The following is a 19,837-nucleotide window of genomic DNA, read 5'->3' on the forward strand; positions in this document are numbered from 1 at the left end:
CAGAGATGTTCTCTGAAACAATCCACAAGTTGGCATTCTGTCTCCCTGATGTACTGGAGACCACATCGGGTGCAACAGATACAGTCGATGACATTTGTGGAAGTACAGTTAAATTTCTGTCAGATGTGGAAGGATTCTTTGGGGCTTTGGACGGAGGTGAGGGGGGGGGGAGGTGTGACATGAATTTTCACTTCTTGCAGTGGCGGGGAAGGTGCCAGGGGTGGGGTGTGGGCTGGTGGGGCATGTGGATCTGACAAGGGAGTTGCCGAGGGAATGCTCTCTCCAAAATGTTGATATGGATGATAGGGGTAGGTAGGTGGTGGGGTCTGTTTGTAGGTGGTGGATGTGACAGAGGATGATGCAATGTATATGGAGGTTAGTGGGATAGAAGGTGAAGACCAATGGGGGATCTTTCCTTGTTGCGTTGAGAGGGGTGGGGTTCAATGATGGAGGTGTGGGAAATGGAGTAGATGCGCTGGAGGGCATCGTTAACCATGTGAGAGGGGAAATTGCAGTCTTTGAAAAAGGAGGCCATCTGGGATTTTCTATGGTGGAATTGGTCTGGACGCCTGGAGGAAGAACGCCTCATCTTCCGCCTTGGGACCCTGAAACCACACGTGATTAATGTGGATTTCACCAATTTCTTCAATTCACCTTATCCCAGTCCCAAGCTTCCAACACGGCACCATCTCTTGACCTATCCGTCATCTTTCCCATCTATCTGCTCCACCCTCCTCTCTGACCTATTCCTTCTGCCCCACTTTCATCTACCTAGTCATTCTCAGCTACCTAGTCCCAGCACCACCCCCACCCCCCCGCACCCCCCGCCCTTCCATTTATCTCTCAGCACCCCCGGCCCATAAGCCTCATTCCTGATGAAGAGCTTATGCTCCTTGGATGCTGCCAGACATGCTGTGCTTTTCCAGCACCACACTCTCAAGTTCCACCAACTGCCCCTCCCCAATATATGATGCATTTTCCCAACATATGAGATATTCCACCTAAAATGTATTAGCGAGAAGCTTACCCCAATGTGACAAACTTTCCCCAATCATCTACTCCCGATTGTGAGCTAGAAGGCTTGCACTTAATTAAGCTGGGGAGTGCTTAAACTCTCTGTGCCCTTACATTACTGCCCGAATTAAATTCTGGACAGGAAACCTAAAGGTTAATCTTCCTGCTCTGCTATTTATTTAGGCCCTTAAGGAGCAATTAAGGGGCCTCAGTTTGTCACTGCTCGTACTAACCCAGCTGCAGATCTACCTGACATCATCTAAGTGCATGTCATCTGCTATCCTGATGGAATTTTGTCACCTCAGATGGTGGTGGTTCCACAATCAAAAGTAGTATCTTATCAAAGAACTGGACATCTTTCATCTTCCTACCGTTACTTCCAAACCCCATGTCCTCCCCATCACCCCTATACCCCGAACATGAAAATTCCACTCCAGGCATCACTGTTCTTCATGATCCTGAGACTCTGTGGATGCTATTCCAGTTGTAGCCAAAGCCTGTTCTGAGGTACTGCTGAGTGCAAGAGCTGTGAGCGCTGAGTGCCTGCAGGTCTCACTCAGCAGTATCTCTGTCCCTTTGGTTTTGATTCCAGTGGAAAGCCCACCAGTGGTGCTGCCATTACCTGCTTGGCATGTATCCTGGCTAGCTTTCCCTGGAAGAGGCAGTACAGGTGTCTCACAAGATGCCCAGTACCTCAAGATAATTCTGTCTGATGTGTAATACACTCCCCTCGCCTCATGCGCAACCTGTTGGACCTATGATAATATCTTCCATTATATTCCCTGTGTATGACATGTTCTTACTGGTGCCAAATTCCTGTATACATGAAGCATACTCCAAACAATAATGTATGACATAGTTGAAGAAATACTTTGATCCTTCCTTAAAATCTATCATGTAGCCTTAAAAGAGACAAATTCAAAGCCTTGTTTAGGAAGTGAGCATAATGTGTATGGTTCTGCCTTACTGGTCAATTCACATTGAAATTTCTAGTGTGGAGTCCCTTGGGGTTCTTGAACATTGAGATATTGTCCCTAAATAATGAAATGAGGGCTACATTTCTCATACATAACACAAAAAGGCCTGGCCAACCATAATGCTGCAGAGTTATTCTTATACAGCATCTCAGTTACAGTAAATAAGATATGCAGCAGGTCAAGCAGCATCCATGAAGAGAGAGCAAGCCAGCGTTTCAAGTCTTCATCAAAGCTGATCAGCCAGTAAAACCTGATTGGCCATGACCACCTCGTGTACTTGCTCGCACAGCCACATTATCTGACACATTGTAATCCATTACCTCTTCTGCTTTGGAAAAGATCACAAATGGGCTGTGATTCCTTTTGACATTTTTTGAAATTCTGTCTTTTAGTTATGGCAATTTGCTTTAATTTTCTCCAGCTCTTTACATTTTAATTACATTCAATTTCCTCTGTTCGCTACTTGTTTTTTTCCTTACATTTGTCCAATTTATATCTGAGTCTGTTGATGTTATATGAATCGTTTGACCCAGGTAACGTAATTATCGCATCATTTTGGAACCATTATGATGGATAATTATTCCAGATTTTGTTTGCTTTGCTTTTAGGAGTAAGAACTTCCATGAGGAAGATTAAATGGTTGTGTTAAAGACAATTTAAACATAGAATATAATTTATGGGAATTTTAAATGGATACATGACACATGATGTATAGAAAGCATTTAAATATGTGTAGTAAAGTCCATGATAAGGTACAGTGTATATGGGAAATATGGAAAAAATATCTATTTGGTAAACAGCTTTTTTGTGCTATAGTTGCTTATGTTCTTCTTTCTTCTTTGTGTGATAGCCTTAACATATGTGTTAATATTGGTGTATTTTACTTTCAAGTAATTGTTTTATTGAGTATATTTCATATATCTCTGCCTTTAGAGATGAATGGGAGTGGCTCCAGAACCTTTCAGCTTTGGATGAGACCAATCTAACAGATCCAAATGAAAGATGCTCCCAGATCCTCTTCCAGCGAGAACTCAGGGTAGCCATTTCAGAACTGGTGAATCAGATTGGCATTTCACTGGAGCAGGTATAAAAGTGGCTCACAGTAAATATGTTTTGTAGTGGAATTTCACAAGTGTCACATGCATTTAAGGAATTGGATTCCTGCTGACTTGCTGTCACTCCCACTATATCCACAATACTGGCTTTCACGCTCCCATAATAGCTAGTTCACAGCATGGTACTCATTTATTTACAATTGCATTAAACAGTTCAAGCTTAAACTGAATCTATTCCAGGGCCAGAATGCCAGTGTTTTTGCACAAAGTGATAAAATACCTATTGCTCAGAGAAATTCAAGTCAATGCATTTACAGTGTCTTTTTCACCCTTCACATATACATTTAGGCAAAGTGTGAAGGTCTACAGTCAAGGGGTTGTGCTACACTGTAAAGTATCTAATTTTATTTATTATTTCCAACAAACTTTGATGACAATTAACAGGTGTAGTGATAAGAATGACCAATTGTATGGCAAGTTAATGAGTTTAAAATACAGATTTAATGAAAAGAAGAGCCAGCACTGAAATCAACATTTCGGATCTGCTGATCATATAAAGGTTGTTGTGGGAAACTGAAGAACTATCATCTTGAAGCAGATGGTGTTCTGAAATTGTGGTTGAAATATCAGAACACCTTGCTTTGTAACTGTCCTGTGCTGTACCTACCCTGGAATTAATTGAATGGGACATGGTAGCAAAAGTTCTAACCTGTATCCAATCTATGTTGTACCTTCCCTGAGATCTTTTGATGCAAGTTTACTTTGTATCTTACCGATGCTAAAACTGCCCTGAATGCTATAATTATTGACACTTTGCTATCACTTGTTTTTCTGGATGTTGGGTATCTACACCCATTCTGCTTTACTTTAGCAAGACTGCTACTATTTTTGGTTGCTAGCATCCCGAGTTATTCCTTATCCCAGAGTAAAGCTTGCTCCCTTTGTTTTTTTATTTACACTTGTATATATACGTGCTACTGAATATAGCTTTCTGGTATAGTGTCTTATTCCTGCTCCATTACATGCTTCTCTCTGGTCCAATCATGTCTTCTACTCTGCTCTGCTGATGCCAGAATAACATAATCAGATAAGATTTGGAGGTGCCAGTGTTGGACAGGGGTGAACAAAGTTAAAAATCACACAACACCAGGTTATAGTCCAACAGATTTATTTGGAAGCACTAGCTTTCTGACCGCTGCTCCTTCATCAATGTGGTTTTGCTCTGCTTGTTGAAATGTACTTCTATCACTTCAGTGTTGTTTTTCTGCTTCTTTACCTTCTCATGGTCCTGATATGTATGCTCACCCTGAGACTGCACTTCAGTAATGGTATTTCTGATTTTAATCTTCTCCCCATGTGTAGTTCTGTCAATGAGTATTCTTTATTAACTGGAATTGATCTGCAGCTGAAAAATACTAATTCCTAATCTCCATTCTTAGATATTAGTGATTTCTGGTTTTCACTGTCCTTTTTTCTACATTTGATTCAGGATTAAATAAAAAACTTGACACTTGATTGATACCTGCCTCTATGGTGAATTTCCTGAATTCCTTATTCAAAATTGAGGTCTGTACTCTAAAACAGTTTCCTATGGGAAACTATGTTGAAAAAACACATTTTAGTGCTCTAACTGTTGACTCTGCTGTAGTTATATGAATTATTGAAAATTCGATCCATCTAGAATAGTGGTCTACCAGGACTAAATGACTAATAGTCAACCACTATTCTGAGGCTGAATAAATCTAATGCTAGCTGCTCCCAAGGCTTTTATGGAAACTTTGAGGACATTAACGGCTCTGTTGGCATTTAACTTTTGATGGCAAATGTGTAACACAATGAGATAAAATTTCCATTTGTTCCACAATGCCTGGCCACTGTATGGACTGTTGAGCTCAAGCTCTGCATTTTGTGACTTCTTCATATCTACCATGAAGTTGTTTTAGGATTTCTTCAATCATAGACATCAGTATAATCAGTTGGTGGTTGCATGCCAATAGATCTTCTACACTATTAAATGTTGCTTTCTGTTCATGACACTTCTTCAGAACTTGATTTGCTGGACAATATTTGGACCACCATTCCAAAATAGAGTTCTTGATTCTTTGTGCACTTGTCATCTGTTTTCTGAGCTGCACAAATTTCTCTGAGCTTCCCCCTGATATCTGGTAATGTATTGATAACTGCAGTAGTATGATAGCTCCTATTCAATGAAGATTAAGTATTTATTTTAGACTCATTATTTTAGACTATTTTAAGTTGCTCTGAAGAATGCTTAAGCCATAATCTGCCTGTTGCCTGGGACATAGATAGTCACGTTGTTGGGTCTCATTAACATGTGTCTAAATCTTGGTATTTGTAGTGGTATTTTTGCAATTTCATTTCATCCTGGTAATATAAGTAGTGGCTTATGCTCTGTTTCAACCTGGAATCTCAACCCTATGAGAAAATCTATAATCTAGAAACAATCAATGTTTTCAATTGTGACATACTTCTGTTCAGAATATGTTAGTGGTCTTGATGCAAAGTATATGGTCAACCCAAGACCAACATTCTGCATCAAATGAGAACTCAACCTAGTTCCATTTATGATGCATTCACAGCTATTAGGGTAAATAATTACGGCTTATGTATAGTCAATGTATTTGAGAAAACAGAAATCTTCTGAAATGTTGTAGTCTGTTCTGATTCCAGTACTATTGTTGGTCTTTCTTCAAAAGTTCTTCTATGGATTGAGTGAGACTGGCATGGTTAGGAGTAGACTTTCCCAGTTGATTCACCATTCTTAAGACACACTGTACATTGTTCACACATTTCCATTACAGAAATTCACTTGTTGGCCATCTCCTTTTGGGATCCACTGTGATACTTTACTCCTTGGTTGTGTGTCCCAAAAACATGACTTTCTTTTTGAAATTTGACACTTCTCATCGAATGTATTGCTCTTAAACCCTCTCTGATTTTGTGGTAATGCTCTTTTCTTTTGTCTGACAGTAAACAAGATATTATCCATGTGACAAATAGTATCTCATTTGCTTTCAGGAAGCCTTAAAATTGTGTGTAACAAAAATGCTGAAAGGTAGACAATTGAAACAAGTTCATCCAAATTGTGTTATGAATGTAGTCAACAATTTTGACTTACTGCTTTGCCAAAATCCACCGTTCCCATTGCTATAGACCAGGGCAGATTCCCTCCAAATATGTTAAGAAGGTAGCCCAGAGGCTAACTTTCTTATTTTAAAGGCAGATGTGAAGTGGATACTCCAAGTGTGATGCATCTGGTCAAACTGCTTGGTTTTAAGCAAACCAGAATTTATTTAAACACTACATTTGAAGCACAAACAAAAGAAAATAGATTTTAGAATAACAACTATTTGAAAACTCAATCGATTCAATACTTAGCGAAGAACCTGTTCCAATTCTTGTAACATCCCATAAACATATCCCTTGGCAAAAGGTAAATTCAAATACAGCTTCTTACGCCAGGAGAGGTTTCAGAGAGAGAAGCCAGTCGAAAATTATCTGCTGAAGCTTGGAACCTTTCTCTGGATTGCAGTAGCTTCTCACCGTTACAACCAAAATAAACTAGAAAAAGCCTGAACTGGGAGAACGGGCCACTCCCCTGCCATTGTTAAACTAGGCTCTTTCACAGACATTTTGGCACCCCTGCCATTATGACCACACTTTTAAAAAAAACCTAAGGACAAAATAACCTTGTTAAAGGGGCTACATTGTCACAGCATCTAGCGTTATATGAAAAAAGTTTCTTCTGGCTGACTTAGTAGAACTGTCATCAACTGACAAAATTTGATGTACTTTTCTTTGAACCCCTTCATTCAGTTGAGTGAGATCCATGTTCAGTCGTGGCTCTCTATTATATCTGGAATCTGTTAGCAGTCCTGAACTCCTTTGTACTGGTTCTGTGATATAACCCTATGTTTTAATTCACTGTCTAAGCAAACCTTCACCTTTGTTAATAGTGGTTGAATTGAAATGAGGTATATTTCTAGGAATATACGGGAAGATTGATTTGGCATAATCCTGCAGAGTAATGTGATACACCTGTTTTAGATTGTCTAAGGCTTTTAAATAGCCTTGAAATTTTTCATGAAATTCTCTTCCATTTTCACCTTGAAGTGTCATGTCCATTATCTTCATTTCTCTGTTGTAATGATGTGTTTGAGTTCTTCAAAATGTTGAGTCTCCATGATTTTTCGACTTATATAACTGAGGAGAGATTGAATTGACCTAAGATCTGTGCCCATCAGACCTTGTGATTTAGTGCTTGCAGGTTAAACATTCATTTAGGAGAAAGTGAGATCTGCAGATGCTGGAGATCAGAGCTGAAAATGTGTTGCTGGAACAGCAAGAAGAAGGGCTTATGCCCGAAACATCGATTCTCCTATTCCCTGGATGCTGCCTGACCTGCTGTGCTGTTCCAGCAACACATTTTCAGCTCATTCACTGATTTTAACCAAGGCAAGAAGTCAGTCTGTATTAAAATAGCTATCCTTGTAGTGAGTTTAAATTCTGTAATAAAAGCTCCTTCACGTGTGAGAAAATAGTCCAGAATCTTTGTTGGCATTGTTAAATTTTATCTTTGAGATTTTGGCTTACTTTGTTGATCTTTTGGAATTTTTCTTTTCCAAATGATTTCCCTTTGTCAGAAGTATTTTCCCTTGGTGTGACATCTTCTCTGTTTCTATGGTGATGTAAATGCTACTGATCTGCAGTATGTTTTGAATTGTTCTTTCCCTAGCATGCCTTGTTCTTTCTTTAGCATGCCTCGTTCATCCTTATCCTCGAGTATGGTTCTCTCACTTCCTTTAATGCCATACCAGTCTTTATTTACATGTTTATGTATACACATGTTCTTGAACACAATTCTCTAATGTAGTGTCTTACTCCTGCTTCATAATAAGCTTCCCTCTGGTCTGGTGTACTCTGCTGATATCAGATTAACATCACGAGTTCCATCATCATAACTGGCAATAGTCATATCCCAGTATACAGAATGAGGTTGATGGCACATTGTGGCTGTCCTGGGTATCCAAAATGGAAAGCATTCAAATCTCCAGCTCCAAAACATATAGGCTAATTTAAGTAGACACAATTAAAAACTGAACTAATTCATTCAGGCACCAATGCAGCGCATTATCAATGCTATTTCAAGATCATTATTTTTCTGTTTGAATAGCCCATCTCATTCCACAAATTGTACCCAGCTGAAGCCTGACACTTCACCATCTATTCTGCCCTCGATCCTTTACCCTGGCTGATGCCAAGCATCCTGCCCTCTAGCCTATGATCTGTGTTTTACATGCTGGTACATGCGTACAAAATGGTAATATAATTATTAGGGGCTTTAAGCTTATTGTGAACATGGTGACTTAAGTGTCTTTTTTTCCCTTCACTGTGAAAATTTAGGCCAAAGATTTCAGGCTGTACAGCCAAGAGGTGTTGGATTTTGCAGACAACCTGTCCTTCCTTCTCCTTTTGCCGCCATCTGATGACGTGTGCACAGCCCCAGGACAAAATAAGCCCAACCCTTGTTCAGGGTTCCTCACACTACCACTACAGATTTTTGAACTGGGTGAGTACAGATAACTCTATTCTGTTTTGAGAATGTGTAATTTGTATATTAAAGTAATTGATTTTTAAATAAGGGCACCTTTACTGAACTAATTTAATAGTAGAAGTGTTATATTTTGTAAATCATAAGGCCCACAGATTAGAAATGCAAAAAGAAGGATAAAATTGATACCCAGCTCCTCCTCACCAATGCAACTTTTGATTGGTCCATAGTTGCTAAATTATCAGATTGCTAAACTGATGTCTAATAGTGGACGAATAAAACTGTCCTCCAGTTAATTGTTGGGAAGACTGAAATCATTGTTTTTGGACCACACGACAAATTCCATTCCCTAGATACCAACTTTATCACTTTCCTTGACAATGGTCTGAGGTTGAATCAAACTGTCACAACCTTGATGCTTAAATGTGTTTTCAACGACACATCAATGTCATGACTAAGACTGCCTACTTCTGCCCGTTTAAAAGCACCCTATTCCACTCGTGCCTCAATTCATCTATTGCTGAAACACTAATTGAAGCCTTTGTTACCTCGAGACTTTGTTGTTCCAATGCATTCCTGGTCACTGCCTGCATTTTACCCTCCTTAAACCTGGCATCATCCAAACATCTGCTGCCCATTATCCTTGTTATAAGTCTCATTCACCCTTATATTCACTGATTTACATAACCACTTGATATAGCAAAAGCTCAATTTTACAATACTTTTCCTTTTCCTTGCCAATTCCCCTAATATTCTCTATTGTGTCTTGTTAAGGTGTGATTCATATATTCTGGCAATTGATTTTTAAATAAGGATTTTTAAATAATATAATCTTATAGCATTAACCTTCTCAATCTCTGGAATTTTATCCAACCCTATTTCTCTGAGATATCTACTTAATTTTGACTCTTAATCATCCCCAATTTTAAACTCCATCATCAATGGCTGTCTGAGCTCTAAGCTCTGAAACTCTACCTATACACCTTTCTGCCTCTGTACTCTCTTTTCATCTTAAAGTCTACCTCACTTACCAAGGGTCTTGACCATCCAAATTAGTATCCCCTGTGTGACTCAGTGTCAAATTTTCTTTAATAAAACTCCTGTGAAGTGCCTTGGCATGTGTTATTAATTAGAATGCTAAATAATTGCAAGTTGTTCTTGATGTTGTTCACCTCATTTCCCTGGGGAAAATGAATCCGCATACAATTCCACAGTCAAATGTGTCATGGTCTGGGCTATGAGAAGATTGTGTTTGGGATGTGGATTGAATGTAGTCTACACCCTTGTCAGTGAACATAAACAGCCCTTATTAATTAACCTGTTGCATATTGTAAACAACAGAGAACATCAGGGAATATTGATGAAATTACAAAATTTAGCTGATGGGAGTAAAAACATAATTTGTGGAAAGAGAAGCAGAGCAAATATTTTGTGTTCAATGTAACACCTTTTTAGAACTAAAGACAGGTGGGAAAAGTCTGCTTTTCTGGCATTTCTACAGTATTTTGTTTTTGTGTCTGGTGAGGAGAGGGTTGCTAGTAACTCTGAGAGATTTCAGAATGAGAAGGACACAAATTGGGAAGCACAGAGAAGTAGAATAGACATTAGAGGTGGAGCACAGATTCTTTATATGTTCCCATATTCCTTATCTGCACTGAAAATGGAATAATGAGCTGACGTTGGTGGAATTTGACAGAGGGCACAATCTTACAAGGGCTTGAATGACAGTGAGAAAACTGGGAGAATTGTGTGAGAAGTCAGGCAAGGATTTTTTGGTCTGTTGCATTTTTAAGCAGAGTTCCAGACAATGAGATGGGATTTTTGCTAAGCAGCAGTAAAATGCCTACTAATGGAGATTATTGCTTATTGTCCGTGTCATTAACTGCAAATCTCATCTCATTAATATACAGCTTCTTGTCCCAGCATCTGCCACAGAGACAGTAAATATCATTGATTCCCGACATGAAAGTCAGAACAGGTACCTGTGACTTCAGTTCACTGCTTGCTCCTCTGGGTCACCATCCTGGACACCCAGCAACATCTCAGGGCACTCCACCCTCAAGCAATTCACATCCATGAGTCTTGGTATCTGATACCTACTAACCTTCAGGATCCTTATGGCACCTTTCTGATCCACTTCCAGGACCTTCTGTGCTTTAAAACTGCATTTCAGGGAACATTGATAATTAGCATTAAAATGTTGTGCACAGAGACAGGCAGCCAGCTCACAGGTTAGACCAGGCAGCACTTCAGGGCTGCTCACTTGTTTTCTTAGCTTACCTTGAGCCCACCTGGATGCTCACAGAATTCCTGTCTTACCTTTTAATGCTTTGCAAATTCAGCCAGAGCTACCAGGATCGCATTACTTCTGTCTTGTATTACATTTGGCACATTCAAAAAGCCAGCATTATTTACATGATTGTCAGACATCAAGTAAAGGGAGGTGGCCTTCAGTTAGCAGGTCCTGGTATATACAGACACTGCAGCCTCAATATAAATCCAGAGGCTCAGACATGGTCATTTGTCAACCTGGAAAATTAGGATAAAGAGTCAAATGTCAGACAACACACCATCTGTCCAGGTATTTTCAATCCTAGTGTGGGCTGTTTTCTCCTGCAATGGAAGGAGAGGGATTGTGAGAAATGGAAAGTGGGTGGCATAGGTGTTAGTGCTGGTGCAAGTGAGAGTAAAGTGAATTGACCAGAGTGACATCTAAAGATGTACAGGTTAGGTGGATTGGCCATGGGAATGCAGGATTACAGGGATATAGTAGAGAGTGGGTCTGGATGGGATGCTCTTTGGAGGGTCAGTGTAGACTCAATAGGCCAAATGGCCTGCTTCCACACTTGTAAGAATTCTATGATTCTATAAATGAGTGAGTAGCCAGAGTCAAGGGCGTACGATGTTAATGGAATCTGGTGTCAGGGTGGGTGAGAGGGAGAGGGAAGCTGTTGCATGAAACAGTGAGAGTGGTGGAGCATGAGCCTTGATGGAAGGTGTATGAAGTAGCAGAGATACAGTAAGTAAGAAAGAAGATGCTGACTCCTAGCCTGGCAATGTGGAAAAAGTTATTCACCTTCTTTCTAAACTGTTGGACAATCCTTCATATGGTTTAGATCACAGTCCAGATTGGCAGAGTCTGGTGGCATGGTCATGGCCTCCACAGCTGGTCCTGGGGAAAATGTCCTCCTCTACAACACCAATCCATCAAGACCTCTAGATAGCAAGGCACCACTCTCCCCCTCTCTGCCACAGTCAGGGCAAATGTCGGTCAGCACAAGGCAGCTCCTGATTGGCAAGCTTATCCAGGTGCTTAACAGCCTTATAAACATAGCACCAAAGCCAGGGATCACTGTCGATTCTTGGATATCCCACCTGTGGTGAGTTCCTCTGTATGGCAAGTGGTAGAATACAGTTAGCATCATACTCGAGTGTCACCATGGAGGGGTTAGGTAGTTAATGAGGTGAGTTTGGGACAATATGGCAAAGAATCTTGTCGGAACTCATGGACAAGAATGCTCCATGAAATTCAACAAAATTGATACTGCCAAAGTATGACAAGTTTGACCCAGAGACATTTAGGGAGTGTTTCCACGAGCGTAAAAGGCTGAGTCAGTTGAAGAAAAAGCTGTCATTGGCAATTGTGTGGATATTAATATCTGGGATGCTCAATAGGTCAGAACTAGAGGGGCATATTAATCTCAGTTTTTGTTTAGGGCTGAAGCAGGTCACAGAATAAGGAGGAGCAAAACCACTTTGGCCATTTTAAAATAGGACTGGAATAGTACTTTAAAATTGAGAAGTTGTTTAATCAAGATCATATGAATGGTGGATAAAGGAATTGCGGTACACTTTGCCACAGGCATCAGAGTTTTGGATGACCTCAAGTTTAAGGTGGGTGGTAACAGGGAGACAACCAGGAATTCACTGGAATAGTCGATTATAAAGATAATAATAGAATGGATAAGGGTTTCAATAGTAGATGAGCTGAAGCAGGTGATGTTATGCAGATAGAGCTAATGCTCTTAGCAATGGCATGAATATGTAGTTAGAAAGTCAGCTTGGACTAAGAGATGATACAAAGTTGCAAACTGTTTTAACCTCAGATGTTTTTCAGGGAGAGGGATAGAGTTAATGGCTGTGTAACAGAATTTGTAGTAGAAGCTGAAGCCATCAGCTTTGTTTTTCATCATATCTAAGCAATAAAAGTTCATGTTCATTCAGTATTGCATGTTTGACAAGCTGTCTGATACCTTAAAGACAGTGGAGTTAGGAGTGGTGGGTGATTATTTAGGGCTGGATGGTATTAATTAAAGTTGAAACTGACTCTATTTTTCTGATACCACGAAGGGACAGCATATCAAGGAAAAATAGGAGGCTGAGGAAGGGGAACAGGCAAAGCAACAATTGCAAATGTTTGGTTATATCAATGAGAATGGAGTCAGGTGAATGTAGCTACCAAACACCACCCACCCTACTACGCTATCAAGTGGTGGAGGGTTGTTGGAAGACAATCGTATGATCCCTTCGTGGTATCAGAAAAATAGAGTTGTGAATTTGGTGAACAATTAAACAGGAGGAGGAGGCTCCATAAATATCCCATCCTCAATGATGGAAGAGCCCAGCACATCAGTGCAAAAGATAAGGCTAAAGCATGTGCAGCAATCTTCAGCCAGTTGAAAGCTATAGACAGATCAAGAAGGACAAGAAAAGGTCACCCACCTTTGTCAGAGTCATGTAAGGTTACAGAGACAACATTTCCTCAGTGGATATTAACATACCTAGATAATTAATAGAAGATAATCAGCAAGAAATCCAATAGGGAATTCAGAAGAAATGTCTCCACCTAAACAATGGTAAGTATATGGAACTTGCTACAACAGAAAGTGGCTGCAGCAAATAGTATAGATTCATTTAAGGATAAACGAGACAATCCTATGAGGGAAAATAAAATAGCTGGATGCAATTGTAAATTTAGCTGAGTAAAGATATTATTTTTGACTTTGAAAAGAGAAATTCTGATGGCCTACATGGTGCAATGTGTACAGATTGTAATGATGGCTATCATATCAGAGCCTTCACCAACATGCAAACAAAGTTTAAACACATCATCCTGAGAAACTATATTTCTACACAATAATTGTGAGCTAGTTAGTGACAGAGTGAAAATATGAGTGACAGAGAACTCCCAAATTCCACTATTTAAAGAAAATAATAGAAATTTATTATTTAACACTAAAAGTGAACATTAAACAACAACTATTCATAACTCCCCCTTTCTCTTAACTGCTTAATAACTGTCTCCAACTGTATAACAATATACTGTTCTAATGAAACACATTAAAATTACATCAACTTAATTTCAAAACCACACAGCAGCTGTCAACTTCAATGCCTGTCTTCTTCCAGTTGAAGATTTCCCTGGGCCGTCTTTCTTTCTTACTGTGAATATGTTTCATCTGAACAGTACATTTGATAGCATTTCCTAATTTCTTGGATCTGTCTCAATGGCAGCTGTTCTGCCTGGTTTTCAAAATGCCAGCCCTTTTTTATATCCTCAACATCAGATTGTCTCATTGGTTCAAAGTTGGCAAAACAATAAATTCACACTCGATTGGGTTATAGTATCCTGGGGCATAATTTAAACTAGTTAAATTTGAATTGTTGTCAAAACAGTAACCAACTCAGGTATCCATTTCACAGCCAAATGTTACATATTTTCAATTTGCTAATACACTCTGAGACTGTTATCTCGTCATATGACACAGGAGCTTGTAAGCTCTCAGTGCAGAACAGCATTCACTCTCTCTTAAAGGTACGATTCGGAGATGCCGGTGTTGGACTGGGGTGTACAAAGTTAAAAATCACACAACACCAGGTTATAGTCCAACAGGTTTAATTGGAAGCACACTAGCTTTCGGAGTGATGCTCCTTCAATCACCTGATGAAGGAGCGTCGCTCCGAAAGCTAGTGTGCTTCCAATTCAACCTGTTGTACTATAACCTGGTGTTGTGTGATTTTTAACTCTTAAAGGTACAGTACACACCTTCAACTTCACAACACCATCTAGAGCAAACCAATAAATAAAAATTCTGGCTTTGGAGTCAATTGTATCTGTTTCTGCATGTTTAGTACGATGTTCTGCCAGTAAAATGTCTCTTAAAAGACATTGATGCTAAACTGCAGGTACTGAGGGAATCAACTGAGGAAAATATACTTGACTTCATCCTAAACAATCTGCCAGCTGCAGATGCATCTGTCCATGACAGTGACCACCGCACAGCCCTTGTGGAGATGAAGTCCCACCTTCACACTAAGAATAACATCCAACGTGTCATGTGGCACCATCATGATGTCACATGGGGCAGACTTCAAACAGATCTAGCAACTCAAGACAGGCATCCATGAGGCATTGTGGGCCATCAACAGCAGCAGAATTGACTCCAGCATGATCTGTAATATCTTGGCCCAGCATATCCCCCCCTCAACCATTACCAGCAAACCATGGGATCAACCTTGGTTCAGTGGAGAGTGGGGGGGGGGGGGGGCATGCCATCTGCAACACCAGGCATACCTGAAGATGAAGTGTCAACCTGGTGAAGCTACCAAGCAGGACTACTTGCAGGCAAAAAGGCATAAACAGCAAGTAAACAGACAGAGCTAAGTGATCATACAACCAACGGATCAGACATAAGCTCTGCAGTCCTGCCACATCAAGTTGTGAATTTGGTGAACAATTAAACAGGAGGAGGAGGCTCCATAAATATCCCATCCTCAATGATGGAAGAGCCCAGCACATCAGTTCAAAAGATAAGGTTAAAGCATGTGCAGCAATCTTCAACCAGAAGTGCCAAGTGGATGATCCATCCCGGCCTCCTTCAGTGGTCCCCAGAATTACAGATACCAGTCTTTGATCAATTCAATTCACTTCACATGATCTCAAGAAACAGTTGGAGACAATGGATACTGCAAAGGCTACAGGCCCTTATGACATTCATGCAATATTACTGAAGACTTGTGTTCTAAAACTTGCAGCTTCCCTGGCCAAGCTATTCCAACACAGTTACAACACTGGCATCTACCCGACAATGTGGAAAATTACCCAGCTATGTCCTGTACATAAAATGCAGGACAAATCCTGCCAATTACCACCCCATCAGTCTATTCTCTATCACCTGTAAAGTGATGGAAGGTGTCATCAATAGTGCTATCAAGCAGCACCTGCTCAGCAATAACCTGCTCACTGACACCCATTTTGGGTTCCTCCAGGGCCACTCTGCTCCTGACCTCATTACAGCCTTGGTTCAAACATAGACAGAAGAGCTGAATTTCATTTATGAGGTGAAAGTGACAGCCCTTGACATCAAGGCTGCATTCGACCAAGTGTGTGTAGCGTCAAGGAGCCCTAGCAAAACTGGAATCAATAGGTATCGGGGGAAAACTCTCCACTAATTGGAGTCATACCTGACACAGAGGAAGATGATCATGGTTGTTCAAGCTCAGTCATCTCAGCTCCAGGACATCTCAGCAGGAGTTCCTCAGGGTAGTCTCCAAGGCCCAACTATCTTCAGCTGCTTCATCAATGACCTTCCCTCCATCATAAGGTCAGAAGTGGGGATTTTGGCCAATGATTGAACAATGTTCAGCACCATTTTTGACTCCTCAGATACTGAATCATATTCATATTGAATCCATATTCAAATGCAACAAGATCTGGACAGTATCCAGGCTTGGACTGACAAGTAGCAAGTACCATTCACACCAAACAAATGCCAGGCAATGATCTTCACCAATAAGAGCAATCTAACCACCACCCCTTGATGTTCAATGATAATAGCACCATTGAATCCCCCACTATCAACATTTTGAGCATTATCATTGACCAGAAACTCAACTGGACTCACCACATAAACACAGTGGCTACAAGAGCAGGTCAAAGGCTAGGAATACTATGGCAAGTAACTCACCACCTGATTCTCCAAAACCTGTCCACCACCTACAAGGCCAAATCAGGAGTGTGATGGAATACTCCCCATTTGCCTGGATGAGTGCAGCTCTAACAACACTCAAAAAGCTTAACAATATCCAGGACAAAATTGTGCACTTGATTGGCACTGCATCCACATACATCCACTCCCTCTACCACCAATACTCTATAGCAGTAGTGTGTACTATCTATAATATGCACTGCAGAAAATCACCAAAGATCCTCAGACAGCCTTCCAAACCCAGGACCACTTCCATCCAGAAGGACAGGGACAACAGATACACAAGGACACCACCACTTTCAAGTTCCTCTCCAAGCCACTCATCATCGTAACTTGGAAATATATTACCATTCCTTCACTGTTGCTGGGCCAAAATCCTGGAATTCCCTCCCTAATGTAATTGTGGGTCAATCCACAGCAGGAAGACAAGGGACAAGCAATAAATGCTGGCCAGTCATCAATGCCCACAAATCACAGATGAAAATAAAGACTGTCACTCTGTGACCTCACAAAATGCAATCCTGTTCACATGATAACTCATTACATTAGTCATGGAACAGTTTCAGTTCCTTGTTTGTACATTATTTTTCAGCCATTCAAAATCCTGTCCACAGATTCAGGTTTAGTTACACTTTCACAGCTCATTTTGAATTTTCACGTTGCAAGGAGACAGTTCTTCTACTGGTATTCTCCTTTGAACTATGGTATTCAATGTTATATTCATCCTGTGAGAGTTTTTTTGGTGCAGTGGCTTGTGCTCATTTCGTAAGAGTAGGTGAGATATTACTAGTCATCCATATGATGGAAGGAAATTTGGAGCTTTAGAAACCATTATCCATATAGATTACAATATTGATGTGAAATTGCATGTTACTGCAGGAACCTGGTCTTCCTGAGTGAGCTGTAATACACCACCATCAGTTATCCCATGAAAGAAGTGCAGCCCCCTACCTGCAGTCTTGAATCTGCCTTTGTCACTATTACAAACTATAACCACTAATGATTTATGATCTGTACTGAAAGACTTGTTTGTTTTTATTTTTATGTTCCTTAAAACTGTAAACTGAAATGAAAGAGAACCGTTTTTAAACCTGAAGTTTTACAAGGATGTCCGCATGTTTTGAAAGCCAAGTATTTGATGCCTTTTGTGAACCCTTTTTGTGTAGCAGTGGTTTCTAGATATATGCAGACAAACTTGAATCAAGAGGTTGTTTACAAATGAAGTTGATTGGTTTGTGGACTAGGAGCTTACGATTCTGTGCTTGCCACAATTATTTGATTGGTTGTCACATTGCTGAACAGCTTAGGCTATGAGCAAGGCAGAGTTAGACTAGAGGTAAAACCAGCAGGTCAACAGCAGCCAAAAAAACAAACTCTCAATTCTCTGCAGTAAGTACCTTAAGCCTGAGAAAACCAGTCTTTCTTTCCTCTGCAGATGCTGAAAGTTGAGTTTGAATTGAGTCAGACAGAGACCTTTCATAAGTGAACCAGCTACCCTATATTTCTTGCAAACCAGTGCAAGCATTCATAAAAAGGCGGAGGAGAAACCTTTGGATCAATAAGAACCAACCCAACAGATATTGTAAACAAAGACAATGTCTTTCCAGTTTTCCTTCCATCTATGTGCTTGTTTTCCTGATAGCATTTAGCTGTGGATGTAGGCTTGCTCGCTGAGCTGGAAAGTTCGTTTTCAGATGTTTCGACACCATACTAGGTAACATTTTCAGTGAGCCTCCAAACGAAGCACTGGTAGTGTCGCCTGCTTTCTAGTTATATGTTTGAACTTCCTTGGGTGTATTCCTTGAGTTTCCTTGAGTTTCTAAGGAAACTGCAACATATAAATAGAAAGTAGGCCATACCATCAGTGCTTACCACCGAAGATGTTACTGAGTATGGCGATGAAACATCTGAAAGCAAACGTTCCAGCTCAGCGAGCAAACCTACATCCTGAACCTCAACCTGAGCTATAAATCTTCTCAAAACCTGGTTATCTGTGTGGGTGAGGGGGAATTTATAAAGAGTTTAGAGTTTTAATTTGTAAAATTGATAAATCATGCCTGATTGTACCTCCAATCTACCTTCTCAATTGGCTCCATGTATAATGATTCCCTTGGTATCCAAAAATCTATCAATCTTATCTTGAATATTCTCAACTACTGAGCATTCGTAGCTCTCAGGAATTGCAAATTCAAAAGATTCACATTCCTTTGAATTCAAAAATGTCACTTCATCTCAATCATAATGCTTTGACACCATATTCTGAGATTGTGAATGCCAAGACTTCCAAGCCAATAGAAAAATCTTTTCTGCATCTATCATGTTAAGTTCTATGCATTTTATTTGCTTGATTCATCTCTCATTCTCTTAAACTTTAGTGAATCTAGGTCTCGCCTATTTAATCTTACTTGTAAGGGCAATTCCTAATTACAGGAAGTCGTCAAATAGACCTATGCTGCTCTTTCTGCAAATAAAATATACCTTAGGTAAAAAGATCAAAACTATACACAGTATTCCACATGTGGTTTCATCAAAGTTTCTTTAATTAAATTGAAACTTAGTTTTAAACTCTAATCATTTTGTAATAAAATCTAGCATACCATTTATTTTCATAATTCTTGCTGTACCTGCATTTAACTTTCTATATGTCATGTCAAAGACCTGCAGGTTTCTTTGAATACGAACATTTTCCAATCTCTTAACAATTAAATAAATTCAGTTTTTTTATTTTTCCTATCAAAGTTGACAGCTAAACTCTTCTTCACTTCACAATCCATCACTGACTTTCTTGCCAAACATTTAACCTATCTATACCTCTTTGCATCCAATTCTCAGTTCACTTTTCCATCTAACTGTATCATCAGCAAACTTAAAAATCACATAAAACCAGGTTATAGTCCACTAGCTTTCGGAGCGTCGCTCCTTCATCAGGTGATAGTGGAGGGCTCAATCCTAACACACAGAATTTATAGCAAAAATTTACAGTGTGATGTAACTGAAATTATACATTAAAAAATTGATTATCTGTTAAGTCTTTCATCTGTTAGAATACAGTGATAGTTTCACTTCTTTCATGTGTAAATCACAAAACCTTTAACATTTAACCTGAGTTGCATTCTCAGGTGAGCTGTTAACAATGGTGAAAGCTAGACAATATGTTGAAGGTGTTAGCCCCCTGTGTTCTCTGTCTTTGCCATTATGTTTACATTGATTCTAATCTAAAAAGTGAGATAA

The 19,837-nt window shown here is 39.8% G+C and overlaps 1 protein-coding gene across 1 annotated transcript in view; it reads left to right on the forward strand.

Moving 5' to 3' along the window:
- Positions 1–19,837, forward strand: part of LOC122560664 (ankyrin repeat and fibronectin type-III domain-containing protein 1-like) — an 868,051-nt gene that overhangs the window by 812,844 nt on the left and 35,370 nt on the right. The window contains exons 19-20 of the mRNA XM_043711556.1: positions 2,925–3,075; positions 8,471–8,636. Coding sequence (XP_043567491.1) covers positions 2,925–3,075; positions 8,471–8,636 — 317 coding nt within the window. The remainder of the gene's footprint in view (positions 1–2,924; positions 3,076–8,470; positions 8,637–19,837) is intronic.

This window comes from Chiloscyllium plagiosum, chromosome 21, assembly GCF_004010195.1.
Source record: "Chiloscyllium plagiosum isolate BGI_BamShark_2017 chromosome 21, ASM401019v2, whole genome shotgun sequence".
Classification (NCBI taxonomy): Eukaryota; Metazoa; Chordata; class Chondrichthyes; order Orectolobiformes; family Hemiscylliidae; genus Chiloscyllium; species Chiloscyllium plagiosum.